The 18918-nt window shown below is 45.1% G+C and overlaps 1 protein-coding gene across 3 annotated transcripts in view; it reads right to left on the bottom strand.

Annotated features, from left to right (window-relative positions):
• LOC106566000 (voltage-dependent calcium channel subunit alpha-2/delta-2) overlaps positions 1–18918 on the bottom strand; it is a 466343-nt gene that overhangs the window by 341312 nt on the left and 106113 nt on the right. For all 3 annotated transcript variants that reach the window (XM_045691873.2, XM_045691871.2, XM_082959405.1), the window contains exon 4: positions 2655–2714. In XM_045691873.2, the coding sequence (XP_045547829.1) occupies positions 2655–2714 (60 nt within the window). The remainder of the gene's footprint in view (positions 1–2654; positions 2715–18918) is intronic.

Here is an 18918-nt window from a genome sequence, read left to right as displayed (position 1 = left end):
CACCGTGCTTCTACACCTGCATTGCTTGCTGTTTGGGGTTTTAGGCTGGGTTTCTGTACAGCACTTTGAGATATCAGCTGATGTAAGAAGGGCTATATAAATACATTTGAATTGATTTGATTTGTGTGCAGAACTGAAAAAGCGTGTGCGAACAAGGAGGCCTACAAACCTGACTCAGTTACATCAGCTCTGTCAGGAGGAATGGGCCAAAATTCACCCAACTTATTGTGGGAAGCTTGTGGAAGGCTACCTGAAACATTTGACCCAAGTTAAACAATTTAAAGGCAATGCTACCAAATACTAATTGAGTGTATGTAAACTTCTGACCCACTGGGAATGTGATGAAAGAAATAAAAGCTGAAATAAATAATTTTATTCTGACATTTCACATTCTTAAAATAAAGTGGTGATCCTAACTGACCTAAGACAGGGAATTTTTACTAGGATTAAATGTCAGGAATTGTGAAAAACTGAGTTTAAATGTATTTGGCTAAGGTGTATGTAAACTTCCGACTTCAACTGTATATATGACTGTAATGTGAAATGATTTAGGGGCTGGTTCTTGTAGTCATTAGCCCTGGGGCCCTGCTACTAAAAAGCAGAGACCCAAGAGAATGCATCCAGAGACAATACAATAAAATTAATAGTCTGGAAAGAGCCCCTGACAGAGCTGGGATAGGATGACCTATGACCTTGAGAAATCAGGAGCAATCAAACACTTTAATGGCTATTTCACACACCATTTAATTCCAATGGATTTAAAACCCTGAACGACCATCACAACAGGTGTTATGACCACCAACAGTCCAACAGTCAAAATGTTGGACCATCGGGGTGATCATATTACCAACCCAGGCACCATCGCCATAGTTACAATAGGAGGAGGAAAGAAGTGTGGTCTGTCACTACGGTAACAGCAGCAGATGCAACATCAGCAGTGCAGAGGAAGAGGGAACAGCCATATCATTGAGTCGTATGATGTCTCCGGTGTTATTGAACATAGAAGATGGGTCAGGCCAGGTAGGGAGCAGAGTGTTAACACACACACACAAACACTCCCATACACACAGACAAACAGCTTTCTCTCGGAGTCGGACAGCTTGCTCCACCGGTTAGTTTAAGATGCTCTTTGCTGTTCCTAATATGCCAAAAGAGCATGCCCCCCTAATCTAATTACAGTTTCACTCAGTCAAGTGTTCACCCAAAAGGAAATTAGAAAAGCACACCAAATCTACAAGCATATCTGCCTCTCCCCACCCTCCCCTCCCTCCCCCTCTCCCCCCCTCTTCCCCTCCAAACAAGTTTTTTTTTATGGTTTCCCAGTCGCCCCTGCCGAGATTCATTACCTGGTATAATTATAAAGGCAAATGAAATCAGCTCCAATACATTATTAGTATTTGCAACAATATGATATTTTCTAACTTTTTTCATGGCTGATTAAAGACATGGACAGACAAGAAAAAAAGGTGGAGGGAGGGTAAGGGGTGAGGGTCAGACAGAAGGAGAGAGAGAGAGAGAAAGAGAGAGAGAGAGAGAGGGATGAGGTAGAGAAATAAAGGGAGAGAGGGAGAAGGGAAATGAGTGGGAAAGGGAGAGAGCTGGCTTTTCCACTTGAAGAGACAGTGAAGCCATATTGGATGCAGTAACCTAAGAACAGGTGTGCTGTGTGAGGGCACTGTGACCCAAATGCAACTACCTGCATGGGTACACATCCGATTGAGCAACATTAAAGCTGACCAGCTGGCCACACGCAGACAGAGATGAAGGCATCAGTCCTGCCCGGCCCTGAGCGAAGGGGACAGATGAACTGACAGACAGAACCACCCTGGGTCGGTGGGAACAGCGGGTGGAGAGAGGTGCAGGCACTGCCACTCCCAAACGTGGGCTTCAGTGTAAGCGACCATGAATAAAAATGGACTTTGCTGGGAAGTATGGCTCATAATCATTTGTTTAAAATCAGTTAAAGCCTATTCTCAAATATCCCCCGGGAGGCGCGGGGTTAAAAATCAATTTGTGGGAAGTGTACCATGACAGCTAGCTCGTCTCCCTGGAGACAGAAGATACACACACACACTTCCCGCTGTTGTATCTTGCGATGGGTGTGAGATTGAGTGTGTGTGTGTGTATACGGGGTATCTGTGTGTTTGTAAATCTGAGAGTGAGTGGAGCACATACACAAACAGACACATACAGATACACACACAAACGCACCAAAAACACGCACCAAACACACACAAAACACAAGCCAAGTAATACTGAAAGTTCTGAGATGTAGACATTAACAGGGAGTGGTGTTCTGCTGTAGGTCAGGTGTTGGAAAATGCAAAGTTCAACCTGCTTTGGCCTTACAGGCACAACACAGATTCACCGTTATGTAGAAATAGGCTGTGGGACATTATCAAACGCTCAAACACACATAAAACATCTTCATTCTGGGTGGTGCATGTGAGTGTGTACATGTGTCTGTAATACTGATAGCATTGACATTTAAAAGACAATAAAATACAGGTTGTGTTACGTTGGTGGATATATGTAAATATGACGAGACAGATAGAGGACGAGAGATGGTAGAAATATGGATGAAATGGTGAGAGAAAGAGAGAGAGAGTGCGAGAGAGAGAAAAGAAAGAGAGAGAGGTAGGTTCTAACTTTACCTTGATACTGTCCAGCCAGGGAAAATCTGTCTGCAGCTGCTCCGCCTCCCTGGCCAGCCTCTATACAGGAAACACACATGAAGCAGAGGTCAGGGTCAAGGGTCAATACAGAGGTCAGGGTCAAAGGCTCCTCTGGTTCAGTGGGTAGGTGTCAGAGTGTGTGGTTGTGTGTGTGTGCCAACCTGTTCTCTAGGGAAAACACTAAGTGAACTAAATGCTGTTCATAGACTGTATAATTCTAGAGGCAGTGACTGGTGCCAAGCTCAGCATGCTCCTCAATGGGCTTACACATTTCTCCTAACTGTCAGGGGAATTTCATTTCTGTAAGGCGCAAGCTAAATGACTACAATTTCAGACCATGTACTGTAGCAAAATGGTGCCAGACACATTTAGGCTAGCTATAGTATGTTGGAAATAAACTGTGATTACAATGGTGTTATTCCAAGGGGTAATACAGTTAACATTTGGAGTGGAGAAGGTGAGGGCCATTGAATAACATGAACATGTTGAATAAAATTTCACTTTTCCAAACCAAAAGGACAAGGAATTTTTGTCAAATGCCTTTTCATGGCTAAAGGGGTTCAGTGCAATGTTGCTTGTTTTATTTTCGTATTTTCAGCATGGGTTTCGTATTTTGGTTCCTAACTATTAATAGTTATAATATAGGTCTGACATAATTAATTGCACAGGGATTATAACATGGAGTATTACTGTCTATGTGTAGAGGCTTATGGGTGACACACAATATCTCGTCGCCCAATGGCAAAATAAAGTGAGTCTCTAAAGAGACAGTCTCTTCCCTGTGTGTCTGTATGGTACCATGCCTCAGTACTGTGTCTAGGTTTCCTCTCTGCTCCCACTTCAAACCCCTAGGGAAATATTTGGTTTGCGTCCCCTATCAGCCAGTCAGCCAGTCAGCCAGTCACCCAGCCAGTCAGCCAACCAGTCATCCACCCAGCCAGTCAGGCAGCCAGCCAGTCAGTCAGCCAGCCAGCCACACAGTCCCTGGGCTTGAAAATGACAAACCCTATTTAGACTCCCACTAAGTGGACTTTCATTTCTGGTACAACATCAAAGGGACCACATTCCCCAAGCACATTTTTTTCTCTCCTAAAGAAAGGAAAGTGATAAACTCTCGTTAGAGAGAGAAGTGTCCTATTTCTGTCTGAAGGTCCATCCCCCCGAGCCCCCCATCACTAAGACCCTCCCACTCACAGCTAGCCAGACCTAGCCCCTCCTACTCTCAGCAAAGACTGATAATGGTTGGAATGGCGTCCGTTTATGATATCACTAACCTTGTTAGTGAAACAATAGCTGAATGCCAGGATCATAAGGGTCTTAATCACCTGAATGAGGATTATATTAAGAAACAATGAAATTTTGATTTTATTCAGTCACTACTAATGAGGTGAACAAGTGAAACAATGACACATAAAGCAAAGATAATTAGTCTAATGAAATGATCGCCACAAAGTTCATTAAAGGAAACTTCCTCAGTTGTGTGACAGTGTGGCGTTGTGTATACAACGGAGGGGTCAACCTAGCTAAAGGGCACTCTTGAGTGTTTGTAATCCAACAGTTTTCAATTAGCGATCAACAGTGGAGTCTGCTGCTGGCTAAACAATTACCTCCAGATTCTACACTGCTCTGAATTGGCCTGAGAACAGAACATATGGCTAAAGGGTTAGCCCTATCTGCCACATATGGCAAAACAATAACACATGTAAGTGAGAATCTTTTGTCTCACCCTTCATGTATAGTATGACTTTGCATATAAATGATTTGTGAATGCTTATGAAGATATAAAGCCTTTACAAGTTGTTGTTTTTCTAAAGTGGGACCTTTCAATGCCAAACGGTGGTAGTCTGTCAATACGTGTCTGTCTATCTGTGACGTCTCTTCAAGGAGACGAAAATGATAAAAAAGAGAAGAGGACATGAATCATGATGAATGAGGAAATACAAATGTAGTGTCCATGTCCATGACACTGCATATGAAGAATGGTTCCTCCCTCATTCTCTGTCCTTCCTTCCTGATGATCGTCCTCTTCCTCAGTCATCTGTTTCTCTGGCTTCTTCCTCAGTCATCTGTTTCTCTGGCTTCTTCCTCAGTCTTCTGTTTCTCTGGCTTCTTCCTCAGTCATCTGTTTCTCTGGCTTCTTCCTCAGTCTTCTGTTTCTCTGGCTTCTTCCTCAGTCATCTGTTTCTCTGTCCTCTTCCTCAGTCATCTGTTACTCTGGCTTCTTCCTCAGTCATCTGTATCTCTGTCTTCTTCTTCAGTCATCTGTTTCTCTGGCTTCTTCCTCAGTCTTCTGTTTCTCTGGCTTCTTCCTCAGTCATCTGTTTCTCTGGCTTGTTCCACAGTCATCTGTTTCTCTGGCTTCTTCCTCAGTCATCTGTTTCTCTGTCTTCTTCCTCAGTATTGTGTTTTTACACAGTCCCCCAGTAAGGCTCCATGTCTCTGGGCCGTATCTCTCCTCTAGCAGCTTAACGTAGTACCTCCCTGCTCCAAAACAGCCATGTGTCTTCATGTGTCTCTCCTTACTGTGTGTTGGCCCAGATGAATGGGCTACACAAACAGACAATGAATCAGACTGAGAGACGGACGGACGGTATATAATCTATGTTGGTGGCTGGAGCCAAGCCACTTAGTGCAACTGGATGAGCATACAGAACAGAACAGCTTGAACAGTACAGAACAGATAAGCCCAGTACAGCACAGGCCGGCCCACACAGTACAGAGACATGGACCCAGTCTAACTACTGTAACACAGCACAGTCCAACAGTTCCAATATCACTGCTTTAATGTCTCTGACACCATCTCTATCACCAATGGTGATGCTACAGACAAGGTCAAGCAGTAGAAACACTGTGTGCTGTCCAACAGAGTGCTTTACAGCAGCTATACATCTCCAACCCTTCACACTATATAATCGACTAGCTGACAGTATTACTGTGCTGTACAAGTGGTGGATGGATCATCAGAGCTGTTTGTTCAGTCCTTGTCTGTGATGTTACTGCAAGCCTGGCAGATCCGAGGATCTCTCTCTCATGATCTCTCTCTCTCTCTCTCTCTCTCTCTCTCTCTATCTCTCTCTCTCTCTCTCTCTCTCACTTGTAAACTTGTGGAACTTAAAAGCCATAATGAAAAGCTCAGTGAGAGGCGATTAGCACATTTAATATTCCTAACTGTTCTGTTTGCTCTGTTCCAGAGGAGAGTGGTTTAATCACTCAAAGTTGTGTTATTTTAGGAGGAATGACAGCACACCAGGGTCCAGCCATGTCATGCTGCGTTGAGCCCACTAAACGACACACCACACCATAACGCCTGTCTGATTTCTGCAGTGAGTTAGGGTCCTCCAGTCCAGACCTCCACTCAGCCGGCCTGTGTGACAATAAGGGCACTCAGCACAACACATTGTTCTCGGGTTGATCTTGAGGGCACTCGAAAAACAACACTACACAGGCCACTCAACAAAACACACTGTGTTTAGTCCATGTGATTGCGGCGGCAGTGTATTGCGGCACTCAACACCTGTTTATTGACCTCTCAACACTGTGTCTGGGTGACATACAGTAGGCTGCAATAACATAGGGCCCTTAACACTGTGCATGACTGCTAAAGGTGGTTCGATAACATCCCCACAGTGACATCTGCAGTTAGCAAAGCCCCAAAAACAAGTCTGCTTTGACTTCCTGCCTGTCAATCTTACCAGTGACCAAGTGAGCATTCAGACACGTCCTTCACATAAGGTTAAATCTACCAGTTGGTCAGCAGTATTTTGCCTGAGTCCTATCACCCTGTGTCCAGTAGGGGGAGAAGCTCCAGTCTGACTGGCCCAGTGGTGCTCCTCAGCAGCAAGCCAGTTGAGCCTGTTAGAGTGAGTGCAGTCAGTCTGCAGAGAGAGTCCATGTCTGTCTCTCTTCTAGCACTGGGCTGGGATTAGGGTCAATCGTAGAAATCACTCAGTCCCACAACCACCAACACAGATGGAGGGACTTTCAGCTCCAGAATTTAAAACATCTAAGACTAACTCTTTCACTCTCTCTTTATGTCTCCCCCATTATTTTATCTCTTCCTCCTGCTTTTTCCTCCATCATATGCCGTACGTAACCTGTCACTTTCTCTCCATCTGTCTTACTTTCTACCTATCAGCAGGGTTTTACCCCTCCTCTAACTCGTATCATGGTCCCAATCTAACCACAAGACTATTTCCAGCCACTTAAAGTGACTTTATAAAAAAATACTGTCAATTAATAAATCAATCATTGATTACTCTCTGAGAAGAACAGAGAAGTATATTGTGTACAGTACAATGATGCATTCATGGACCCTTCATGTACTGTACATGATTGCATCATTGTACTGTACACCCTTGAAATGATTGCAAGTGGGAACACAGCATTGATGTGGACCTCATGCATTGGCATATTGTCATGTATGTTCTCCTAATTAGACTAAGCCCTATAATGAGAGACATCCAATGTGAAGTTCTAATTCCTGTGCTGAGAGGACAGTGATAACATGACCATACTGTTCTCTCCTCAGAGAGACACAACAATATGAAGGTCAATAATGAGGAGAAATAATGACCCTTAATCCCAGGTCCCTGGTTGCTCTCCCATATGCAGCTGGGCATTGTAGTTGTTCTGAGCTGGCTTGGATTGAGGAAGTGCGTGGATGGGAGAAAGACCCTGCGGGTGTGGTTGGGAGACTTGGTCTCTGTTCTGTGGTCCAAAGAGACCTGTGGCGGGCCCGTTCTGCAGAGGCTGTGTGCGTAGTGCTATTATAGCCCTGTGCAGAGATAATCCCTGCCTTTGTTTCCCCCTAATCTTCCCCTTCCCTCCACAACGGAAATTATATCACTTCCTCTTGCATTTCCCCACTCCTCATCACTAAGCATGCAGTCTGTCTGTCTCTCTCTCTCTCTCTCTCTCTCTCTCTCTCTGCCGTTTCCACAGAGACCAGTTACTATACAGACCAAGCAGCATGCTGCCACCTACCCTCCACAGCACTAGTAGAACACCAGATTTCTATTGCAGAACACCAGATTTCTATAGCAGAACACCAGATTTCTATAGTTGAACACCAGATTTCTATAGCAGAACACCAGATTTCTATAGAAGAATAACATATTTCTATAGAACACCAGATTTCTATAGCAGAACACCAGATTTCTATAGAAGACTAACATATTTCTATAGAACACCAGATTTCTATTATAGAACACTAGCTTTCTATAGTAGAACACCAGATTTCTATAGCAGAACACCAGATTTCTATAGTAGAACACCAGATTTCTATAGCAGAACACCAGATTTATATAGTAGAACACCAGATTTCTATAGCAGAACACCAGATTTCTATAGTAGAACACCAGATTTCTATAGCAGAACACCAGATTTCTATAGCAGAACACCAGATTTCTATAATAGAACACCAGATTTCTATAGCAGAACACCAGATTTCTATAGCAGAACACCATATTTCTATAGTAGAACACCAGATTTCTATAGCAAAATAACATATTTCTATCGTAGAACACCAGATTTCTATAGCAGAACACCAGATTTCTAGAGCAGAACACCAGATTTCTAGAGCAGAACACCAGATTTCTAGAGCAGAACACCATATTTCCATATACAGCTTTCTATATTATTCTTGAACACCAGTTTTGCACAGTAGCCTACAACAGCAGCTTTCTATTCTGGTGTGTTTCTAAAATGAGCAGCAGCTCGCTTTCTGTTGTTGATCACAATCTGTCTTTACTAGAATGGCCCGGTTTTAGTAGAACACCAGATTTCTATAGTAGAATGCAAGCTTTCTACACCAGAGTACCATCATTCGAGTTTGACATACTGTATAACAGCTTTCTGCATACAGTATGAACATGATCTTGTCATACAAAGGAAAGTACTCATGTTAAATGACTAGATTAATGGGATCACAGCTGGTTTAAAATAGTATTTCCCCACTCAAGGCCACAGCAGAGAAGAGTCAGACTGTTGGACCTGTTTTATCTCAAGACCATATTAATATAGTACTTACTCATCAGCCTCACTGAAACTATCAGTCCTAAACTATTATGAAACATATTCTGATAAGATATCCAACCCAGTAGCCATGCCATAGGGTGGCTAATCAACTAGTCTGACCTAGTGCAAAGCAGCTGGGGTTTTCTACATCCCATTCTGCCTCAAGTATGAATCCACCAACTGTAGCTGGCCCAACACACATAGAACAGTCCCCCAATCAGGAAGAGCTGCCAGAGTTGTGACTAGAGGGAGTGCAGATACGACCGGAAGTTACTTTTCGTAGCAAGTTAGGAGAGCATTTTAGCTAACCCTTAACGTAACCCTTTTCCTAACTTCAACCTAAGTCTCCTAACCTGCCACGTTAATTCTCCTAACCTGCTACAAAAAAGTTAATTCCGGGCATAGCTGTACTCCCTCCAGTCAGAACCTGCTGCCAGCTATCTCCCAAAGCACACGTATTTCCTGCCAGGCCACATGGGCTATTGGGAGATGTAGTCGTTTTCCATGTGAGATGTGTAGTTCCACAAGAACACACATTTTCCTCATCAAGCCACAAAATCTTTGGAACTAAGCAACAGAATCATCACACCATTTCACAAAGTCCACTAAGAGCAGGTCATCGTGGTCCTAATAATCATTCAATAGAGCAACTACAGGCTGGAATTGTCTGCAAATTCAATTAATTGTCTGCAAATTCATCTAGGGTGAATACCAAAAACAACTCTATTTATATCAATGAATGGTACAGTGTCCTTCCTAACCTAGCTCCAATGCATTAAGTACTGCAGTGCATCTCCTCATGGACTGCACCAGATTTGCTAGTTCTTGCTGTGAGATGTTACCCCACTCTTCCACCAAGGCACCTGCAAGTTCCCAGACATTTCTGGGGGGAATGCCCTAGCCCTCACCCTCCGATCCAACAGGTCCCAGACGTGCTCAATGGGAATGGGATCCGGGCTCTTCGCTGGCCATGGCAAAACACTGACATTCCTGTCTTGCAGGAAATCACGCACAGAACGAGCAGCATGGCTAGTGGCATTGTCATGCTGGAGTGTCATGTTAGGATGAGCCTGCAGGAAGGGTACCACATGAGGGAGGAGGATGTCTTCCCTGTAACACACAGCGTTGAGATTGCCTGCAATGACAACAAGCTCAGTCTGATGATGCGGTGACACACCGCCCCAGACCATGACGGACCCTCCACCTCCAAATCAATCCTGCTCCAGAGTACAGGCCTCGGTGTAACGCTCATTCCTTCGACGATAAACGTGAATCTAACCATCACCCCTGGTGAGACAAAACCACGACTTGCAGGTGAAGAGCACTTTTTGACAGTCCTATCTGGTCCAGCGACGTTGGGTTTGTGCCCGGTGATGTCTGGTGAGGACCTGCCTTACAACAGGCCTACAAGCCCTCAGTCTAGCCTCTCTCAGCCTATTGCGGACAGTCTGAGCACTGATGGAGTGATTGTGCATTCCTGGTGTAACTCGGGCAGTTGTTGTTGCCATCCTGTACCTGTCCCGCAGGTGTGATGTTCGGATGTACCAATCTATGACGGTGTTGTTACACGTGGTCTGCCACTGTGAGGACGATCAGCTGTCCGTCCTGTCTCCCTGTAGAGTCTTAGGCGTCTCACAGTATGGACATTGCAATTTATTGCCCTGGCCACATCTGCAGCCCTCATGCCTCCATGCAGTATGCCTAAGGCACGTTCACCCAGATGAGCAGGGACCCTGGGCATCTTTCTTTTGGTGCTTTTCAGAGCCAGTAGAAAGGCCTCTTTAGTGTCCTAAGTTTTCATAACTGTGACCTTAATTGCCTACCATCCGTAAGCTGTTAGTGTCTTAACGACCGTTCCACAGGTGCATGTTCATTAATTGTTTATGGTTCATTGAACAAGCATGGGAAACAGTGTTTAAACCCTTTACAAGGAAGATCTGTGAAGTTATTTGGATTTTTACGAATTATCTTTGAAAGACAGGGTCCTGAAAAAGGTACGTTTCTTTTTTTGCTAAGTTTATATACAAAAATATATAGATATTATAATATTGTCTTTGCATCTCAAAATCATTGTAATGTGGTTAACCTTAAAAGTAGAAGTGATAACGATTCATATCTAAAAGATCAAATTCAACCCTTAGATCACAGGAAAAGGGCACACTTGAGCGTTGCACTTGAATCATTCCCACGGTGAATGGCTAGGCCTGCTACGATATGAAACCACACACTATTGCAGAGACTTTGATATTACCAGACGCAATTGATACGGTGAAAACAACGTGTGGGGAGGCAGAGGCACAGAAACTCACATCAATACCTTTGTCAGATAACACTGTGTAAGGTGTGCATACTGGCGGCAGAGAAGTCAGGCGCAGGAGAGCAAAAACTGTGTTTCCAACGGCGCAGTTTAAAACTTGTTTGGGATAGGGGGCAGTATTTTGCACGGCCGGATAAAAAACGTACCCGATTTAATCTGGTTACTACTCCTGCCCAGAAACTAGAATATGCATATAATAGTAGATTTGGATAGAAAACACTCTAAAGTTTCTAAAACTGTTTGAATGGTGTCTGTGAGTATAACAGAACTCATATGGCAGGCCAAAACCTGAGAAGATTCCATACAGGAAGTTTGGACAATTTATTGTCCTTCTGTAGCATCTCTATCGAAAATACAGCATTGGTGCTGTAATGTGACATTTTCTAAGGCTTCCATTGGCTCTCAGAAGGCGCCAGAAAGTGTAATGGGGTGTCTGCAGTCTCTGGGCTAAGTACAGCAGCTCTGTTTGTGAGTGGTCAGGCTGAGAACAGTGACACTGGAGATGCGCGTCCACGAGACTACTCAATTTTTTTCTTTCAGCCTTTGAATGAATACAACGTCGCCCGGTTGGAATATTATCGCTATTTTACGAGAAAAATAGCATAAAAATTGATTTTAAACAGCGTTTGACATGTTTCTAAGTACGGTAATGGAATATTTTGCATTTTTTTGTCACGAAATGCGCTCTTTGGATAGTGACCTCAACGCAAGAACAAAACGGAACTATTTGAATATAACTATGGATTATTTGGAACCAAAACAACATTTGTTGTTGAAGTAGAAGTCCTGGGAGTGCATTCTGACGAAGAACAGCAAAGGTAATCCAATTTTTCTTATAGTAAATCTGAGTTTGGTGAGGGCCAAACTTGGTGGGTGTCAAATTAGCTAGCCAAGATGTCCGGGCTATGTACTCAGAATATTGCAAAATGTGCTTTCACCGAAAAGCTATTTTAAAATCTGACACCGCGATTGCATAAAAAAGTTCTGTATCTATAATTCTTAAAATAATTGTTATGTTTTTTGTGAACGTTAATCATGAGTAATTTAGTAAATTCACCGGAAGATTGCGGTGGGTATGCTAGTTCTGAACATCACATGCTAATGTAAAAAGCTGGTTTTTGATATAAATATGAACTTGATTGAACAAAACATGCATGTATTGTATAACATAATGTCCTAGGAGTGTCATCTGATGAAGATCATCAAAGGTTAGTGCTGCATTTAGCTGTGGTTTTGGTTTTTGTGACATATATGCTTGCTTTGTGTCACGACTCCTACCGTAGGTAGCTCCCCCTCCTGTTCGGGTGGCGCTCGGCGGTCGTCGTCGCCGGCCTACTAGCTGCCACTAATTTCCTTTTCCCCCTTTTGTTGATTGTGTGCACCTGTTTTTGGTTTGGGCTGATTAGCTGGGCTATTTTAGCCAGGAGGCCCGCCTGCTCTGTGTGTGAGATTGTTTCTCTGTTTGCTTTGCTTGGTGACACTCTGATTTTGTATTTTGCAGTAGTGCGTGTGTTTGCGCCAACAGTGTTTTGTACCCTGTGTTTGGGGCACCTTGTTTTGTTGTGCGCTTTGATCGCTGTTTTGGGAAGGCTTGTGTTTTAGCCGTTGTGCTTATTAAAGCCACTACCCTGTATTGCAGCTTCCTGCATTTGATTCCTTCAGTACGACACTCAAGCCTTACAGAATCCCGCACCAATATCCTGAATGGAGTCAGCAGGAGCAGCTACCCTCGATGGAGGAACGTGTTCTCCATCACACATCAGTTCTCCATCGGATCGGATCGGCGATGGATCAGATGATGGAGAGGATGGACTGTTGGGAGAGGAGTGGCCTCCTCTCCCCACCTCCGGCTCCTCCGACTAATCCGCCTCCTTCCCCCCCTTCACCCGGCTCCGGCGCGCTTCGTCTTGCGCTCCCGAGGGAGTTTGATGGAGCGGCGGCTGGGTGCCAGGGATTTCTGCTCCAGCCTGAGCTGTACCTGTCCACCGTGAGACCTACTCCCTCGGGGGAGGAGAGTGTGTAGGGCCCTTCAAAATCCTGAGGAGGATAAACGAGGTGTGTTATAGGTTACAACTTCCTTCCTATTACCGTATTAACCCCTCGTTTCATGTGTCTCTCCTCAGGCCGGTGGTAGCTGGTCCCCTGCAGGAAGGTGAGGTGCCGGAGGTCCCTCCACCCCCTCTGGACATCGGGGAGTCCCCGGCGTACACCATATGGTCCATTCTGGACTCGAGACGCCGGGTGAGGGGCCTGCAGTACCTCGTGGACTGGGAGGGGTACGGCCCGGAGGAGAGGTGCTGGGTACCGGTGGGGGACGTCTTGGACCCATCCCTGTTGAGGGATTTCCATCGCCTCCACCCGGATCGCCCTGCGCCTCGCCCTCCGGGTCGACCTCGAGGCCGGTGTCGGCGCGCTGCGGGAGCCGCGCGTCGGGGGGGGGGGTACTGTCACGACTCCTACCGTAGGTAGCTCCCCCTCCTGTTCGGGTGGCGCTCGGCGGTCGTCGTCGCCGGCCTACTAGCTGCCACTAATTTCCTTTTCCCCCTTTTGTTGATTGTGTGCACCTGTTTTTGGTTTGGGCTGATTAGCTGGGCTATTTTAGCCAGGAGGCCCGCCTGCTCTGTGTGCGGGATTGTTTCTCTGTTTGCTTTGCTTGGTGACACTCTGATTTTGTATTTTGCAGTAGTGCGTGTGTTTGCACCAACAGTGTTTTGTACCCTGTGTTTGGGGCACCTTGTTTTGTTGTGCGCTTTGATCGCTGTTTTGGGAAGGCTTGTGTTTTAGCCGTTGTGCTTATTAAAGCCACTACCCTGTATTGCAGCTTCCTGCATTTGATTCCTCCAGTACGACACCCAAGCCTTACACTTTGAAAATGGCTGTGTGATTATTTTTGGCAGGGTACTCTCCTGACATAATCTAATGTTTTGCTTTCGCTGTAAAGACTTTTTGAAATCGGACAATGTGGTTAGATTAACGAGAGTCTTGTCTTTAAAATGGTGTAAAATAGTTGATTGTTTGAGAAAATTGAATTGTGGTATTTTAGTTGGTTTTGTATTTCGCGCCGTGCGATGCCATTGGCTGTTGGCTAGGGGTTCCGCAGGCGGAACGATGTCTGTCCTTAACAGGTTAATAATAAAAACCACAGGAAAACAGAACAATCAATAAATGGGTACAAAACCCGACGCACACCAGACATAACGTGCACAAGCACTTACAATAAACAATTCTGGACAAGGACATGGGGGGAACAGAGGGTTAAATACACAACATGTAATGAATGGAATTGGAACCAGGTGTGTGGAAAGACAAGGCAAAACAAATGGAAAATGAAAGGTGGATCGGCGATGGCTAGAAGACCGGTGACGTCGCCCGAACAAGGAGAGGGACCGACTTCGGAGGAAGTCGTGACACACTGTTAAATGAAGGATGTATGCTATTAATAGCAATCAAGAGGAAACTCTGACTGAATGACTCAAAAACACCCCAGCTTATGCTCTCCAAATGGACATTAGCTGTGTGGGCAGAGATGCCCATGCATTGACATATTGTTCCGTCTCACGATTCTCGAGCATGAAACGACATAGTGTGCTGCGTGACTATATTGACAAAAACAGATTCCATGGGATCGAATGGTGTGTTCTTTTGCACAGATGGGGCTCCATTCATGGTGGGACAGAGGTCAGGCCTCTGCACACTAGTTCTGAATGTGTCTGCCTCTGCCATGTGGACACATTGTATGATACACCGAGAGCAACTGGCGGCAAAAGAGCTGAGCACAGAACTCAGAGATATACTGCAGCAGGTAACTTCAAATGTAAACTACATCAAATCACATCCACTGCGCGCCCCCTATTCACAAAACTATGTGGAGATATGGGATTAGAGCATGACAATGTTCTTTTTCACACCGAGGCTTGGTGGTTATCAAGGGGGAGTGTAGGATATATTTTTGCATTGAGAGAGGAACTGTTGTCATTCACAATGGATGTAAAAAAACAGACTTGGTTGACTCTGTGTAACGAAAAGAAAATAACAGAAAACAGCATCATTAAGTGTCCTAAAAAAGTGATGACTGCTCACATCCAACGCTTGAAAGAGCACTTTGGTACTGACCTACTTCCCAATCCTGGCTCAGTCTAAATGTTTTTAAGTGAAATCGAACAGCTGACCGAGCTGTCATGTGACTGAATGCAGCAGACAACACATTCACGGGTCACTACAGAGGAGTTTTTGTTCCTGACTCAAAGAGAATACCCTGCCATCTCAAAACAACTGGGAACTCAGAAATGTCCAACTTCCGACATCAGTGCGTTCAAGACAACTGGCAACACGGAAAGAAACGAGCTCCGACTGGGAAAAAATTGTTTTGAACAGTCAACTCGGAATTCCAACTCGGGAACTCTGGGCTCTTTCTAGAGTTCTGACTTTCCGACCTAAAGATAACTGATGTCATGATGTTGTATTTTCAGAGTTCCCAGTTGTCTTGAAAGCACCATAAAACTAATGGTAGACTACCCTTCGCCAGCTCATATCTGCAGTGCTCTCGTCTGCATTAAAGCCAAATATCGATCCAGGTTGGCTGCAACAGCAGAAATTAGATGCGCACTGTCGACCACACCCCCTGACTTTGAGAAGCTCCTAGGCATCAAGCACACCCATCTCATTAGTGGTGGTGAAATAACCTCCATTATGTCAGACTCATTTCAATTGCCTTTCATCGCCCCACATTAAAGGTATGTGATGGTGAGTTGAGAAGACAATCAGAAATAGTGTTAAAATGTTTTTTCCATTGACTGCCCTAGCCCCAAATAAAAAAGTAACCATTGGCTGTTAATTCCAAATTTTTTTCACATGGGTGGGGTCGTGAGAATTTTCAGATATCAAAATGGGGTTGTGAGAACCCCTGCCTTAACGTCTAATTCTAATTCTGAGGTGAGACATTGACAGCTTATTGTGAAAGCATGCACACACACACACACACACACACACACTCACAGAGCCCCCCCCCCCCCCACCCCCCCACCCCCCACACACACACACACACACACACACACACACACACACACACACACACACACACACACACACACACACATAATCTCCTCTATTTGACAGTTTAGTACCAGACATTCCCAAACTGCTACCCACAGCCAGGCTCCCTATGTTTCCATCCACAGTTTTTATGCGAGTAATGCCAACTGTTGCCTAGAGATCATGTGAACTGTTGTCTAGAGATCATGCCAACTGTTGCCTAGAGAGCATGTGAACTGTTGTCTAGAGATCATGCCAACTGTTGCCTAGAGAGCATGTGAACTGTTGTCTAGAGATCATGCCAACTGTTGTCTAGAGAGCATGTGAACTGTTGTCTAGAGAGCAAGCCAACTGTTGTCTAGAGAACATGCCAACTGTTGTCTAGAGAGCAAGCCAACTGTTGTCTAGAGAGCAAGTCAACTGTTGTCAAGAGAGCAAGCCAACTGTTGTCAAGAGAGCAAGCCAACTGTTGTCTAGAGAGCATGCCAACTGTTGTCTAGAGAGCATGCCAACTGTTGTCTAGAGAGCAAGCCAACTGTTGTCAAGAGAGCAAGTCAACTGTTGTCAAGAGAGCAAGCCAACTGTTGTCTAGAGAGCATGCCAACTGTTGTCTAGAGAGTGTGCCAACTGTTGTCTAGAGAGCAAGTCAACTGTTGTCAAGAGAGCAAGCCAACTGTTGTCAAGAGAGCAAGCCAACTGTTGTCTAGAGAGCATGCCAACTGTTGTCTAGAGAGCATGACAACTGTTGTCTAGAGAGTGTGCCAACTGTTGTCTAGAGAGCAAGTCAACTGTTGTCAAGAGAGCAAGCCAACTGTTGTCAAGAGAGCAAGCCAACTGTTGTCTAGAGAGCATGCCAACTGTTGTCTAGAGAGCAAGTCAACTGTTGTCTAGAGAGCAAGTCAACTGTTGTCAAGAGAGCAAGCCAACTGTTGTCAAGAGAGCAAGCCAACTGTTGTCAAGAGAGCAAGCCAACTGTTGTCTAGAGAGCAAGCCAACTGTTGTCAAGAGAGCAAGTCAACTGTTGTCTAGAGAGCAAGTCAACTGTTGTCAAGAGAGCAAGCCAACTGTTGTCAAGAGAGCAAGCCAACTGTTGTCTAGAGAGCAAGCCAACTGTTGTCTAGAGATCATGCCAACTGTTGTCTAGAGAGCAAGCCAACTGTTGTCTAGAGAGCAAGCCAACTGTTGTCTAGAGAGCAAGCCAACTGTTGTCTAGAGAGCAAGCCAACTGTTGTCTAGAGAGCAAGCCAACTGTTGTCTAGAGAGCATGCCAACTGTTGTCTAGAGAGCAAGCCAACTGTTGTCTAGAGAGCAAGCCAACTGTTGTCTAGAGAGCATGCCAACTGTGTCTAGAGAGCAAGCCAACTGTAGTCTAGAGAGCACGCCAACTGTTGTCTAGAGAGCATGTGAACGGTTGTCTAGAGAGCACATGAACTATTGTTTAGAGAGCACGTGAATTGTTGTCTAGAGAGCATGTGAACTGTTGTCTAGAGAGCATGCCAACTGTTGTCTAGAGAGCAAGCCAACTGTTGTCTAGAGAGCATGCCAACTGTTGTCTAGAGAGCAAGCCAACTGTTGTCTAGAGAGCATGTCAACTGTTGTCTAGAGAGCAAGTCAACTGTTGTCTAGAGAGCACGCCAACTGTTGTCTAGAGAGCATGCCAACTGTTGTCTAGAGATCATGTGAACTGTTGTCTAGAGAGCATGCCAACCGTTGTCTAGAGAGCAAGCCAACTGTTGTCTAGAGAGCATGTGAACTGTTGTCTAGAGAGCAAGCCAACTGTTGTCAAGAGAGCACGCCAACTGTTGTCTAGAGAGCACATTAACTGTTGTCTAGACAGCACGCCAACTGTTGTCTAGAGAGCATGTGAACTGTTGTCTAGAGAGCATGACAACTGTTGTCTAGAGTTTCCATGCCCAAATTTGCCATTTATCACAACAGTTTGTATGAAAAACTATCGGTAGCGTGGAAAATGCAATGGAAACACTTTGAACTCATGTTTTTCATTCGGTACATGAAAACGCAAGAGCATAAGTGTTTTTTATGTGCACTATGTCATCATGCACAACCTTTAATTGGCAACAAAGTCAGTCTGATGGAAACACACATCCAATGCAGATTGCATAATATTCACATGATAATGTAGCGTAACTGGCATCATAGTGAGAGAGCCCAAGGGCACCATTTTAGAACAAGTCCCAGACATGGTTGTTGTTTTCCACCCGGCCCAGCTGGTTGCTATTCATGTATCGACCTTGCAGGTGACGGCGACAGAGACAGAGAGAGAAAGAGAGCAAATTGGAAACAATACCTGCTGCCTGGCTGAAACACATCTGGTAAAAAGCCTCTGACATTACAACACAAAGACGAGCATGAGGCTGCTCTTTTTTTCTGTTCTACATTTGTTAACAGATCTGCTGAGTATCTAGTTGACCTGCTTGTTTTTGTTTGCTGCTGGCACCTGCATCTTCCTGAAAGAGAGAGAGCGAGAGAGAGAGAGGCTGTGCAGAGGCAGAGAAAGAGAGAGCGAGAGAGAGAGAGAGCGAGAGAGAGAGTGGAGAGGAGTGACAGCAGAACGGAGGAGAGAGAGAGCGGGATAGACAGGAGCGACACCAGAACGGAGGAGAGAAAGACAGGGACAGACAGGAGCGAAAGCAGATTGGAGGAGAGAGGGAGAGGGACAGACAGGAGCGAAAGCAGAATGGAGGAGAGAGAGAGAGGGACAGACAGGAGCGAAAGCAGATCGGAGGAGAGAGAGAGAGGGACAGACAGGAGCGAAAGCAGAACGGAGGAGCGAGAGACAGGGACAGACAGGAGCGAAAGCAGATCGGAGGAGATAGAGAGGGACAGACAGGAGCGAAAGCAGAACGGAGGAGCGAGAGA

This window comes from Salmo salar, chromosome 12, assembly GCF_965601325.2.
Source record: "Salmo salar chromosome 12, fSalSal1, whole genome shotgun sequence".
Taxonomy (NCBI): domain Eukaryota; kingdom Metazoa; phylum Chordata; class Actinopteri; order Salmoniformes; family Salmonidae; genus Salmo; species Salmo salar.
The sequence above is the reverse complement of the archived record's forward strand: the minus strand, read 5'-3'. Positions and strand labels throughout refer to the sequence as shown.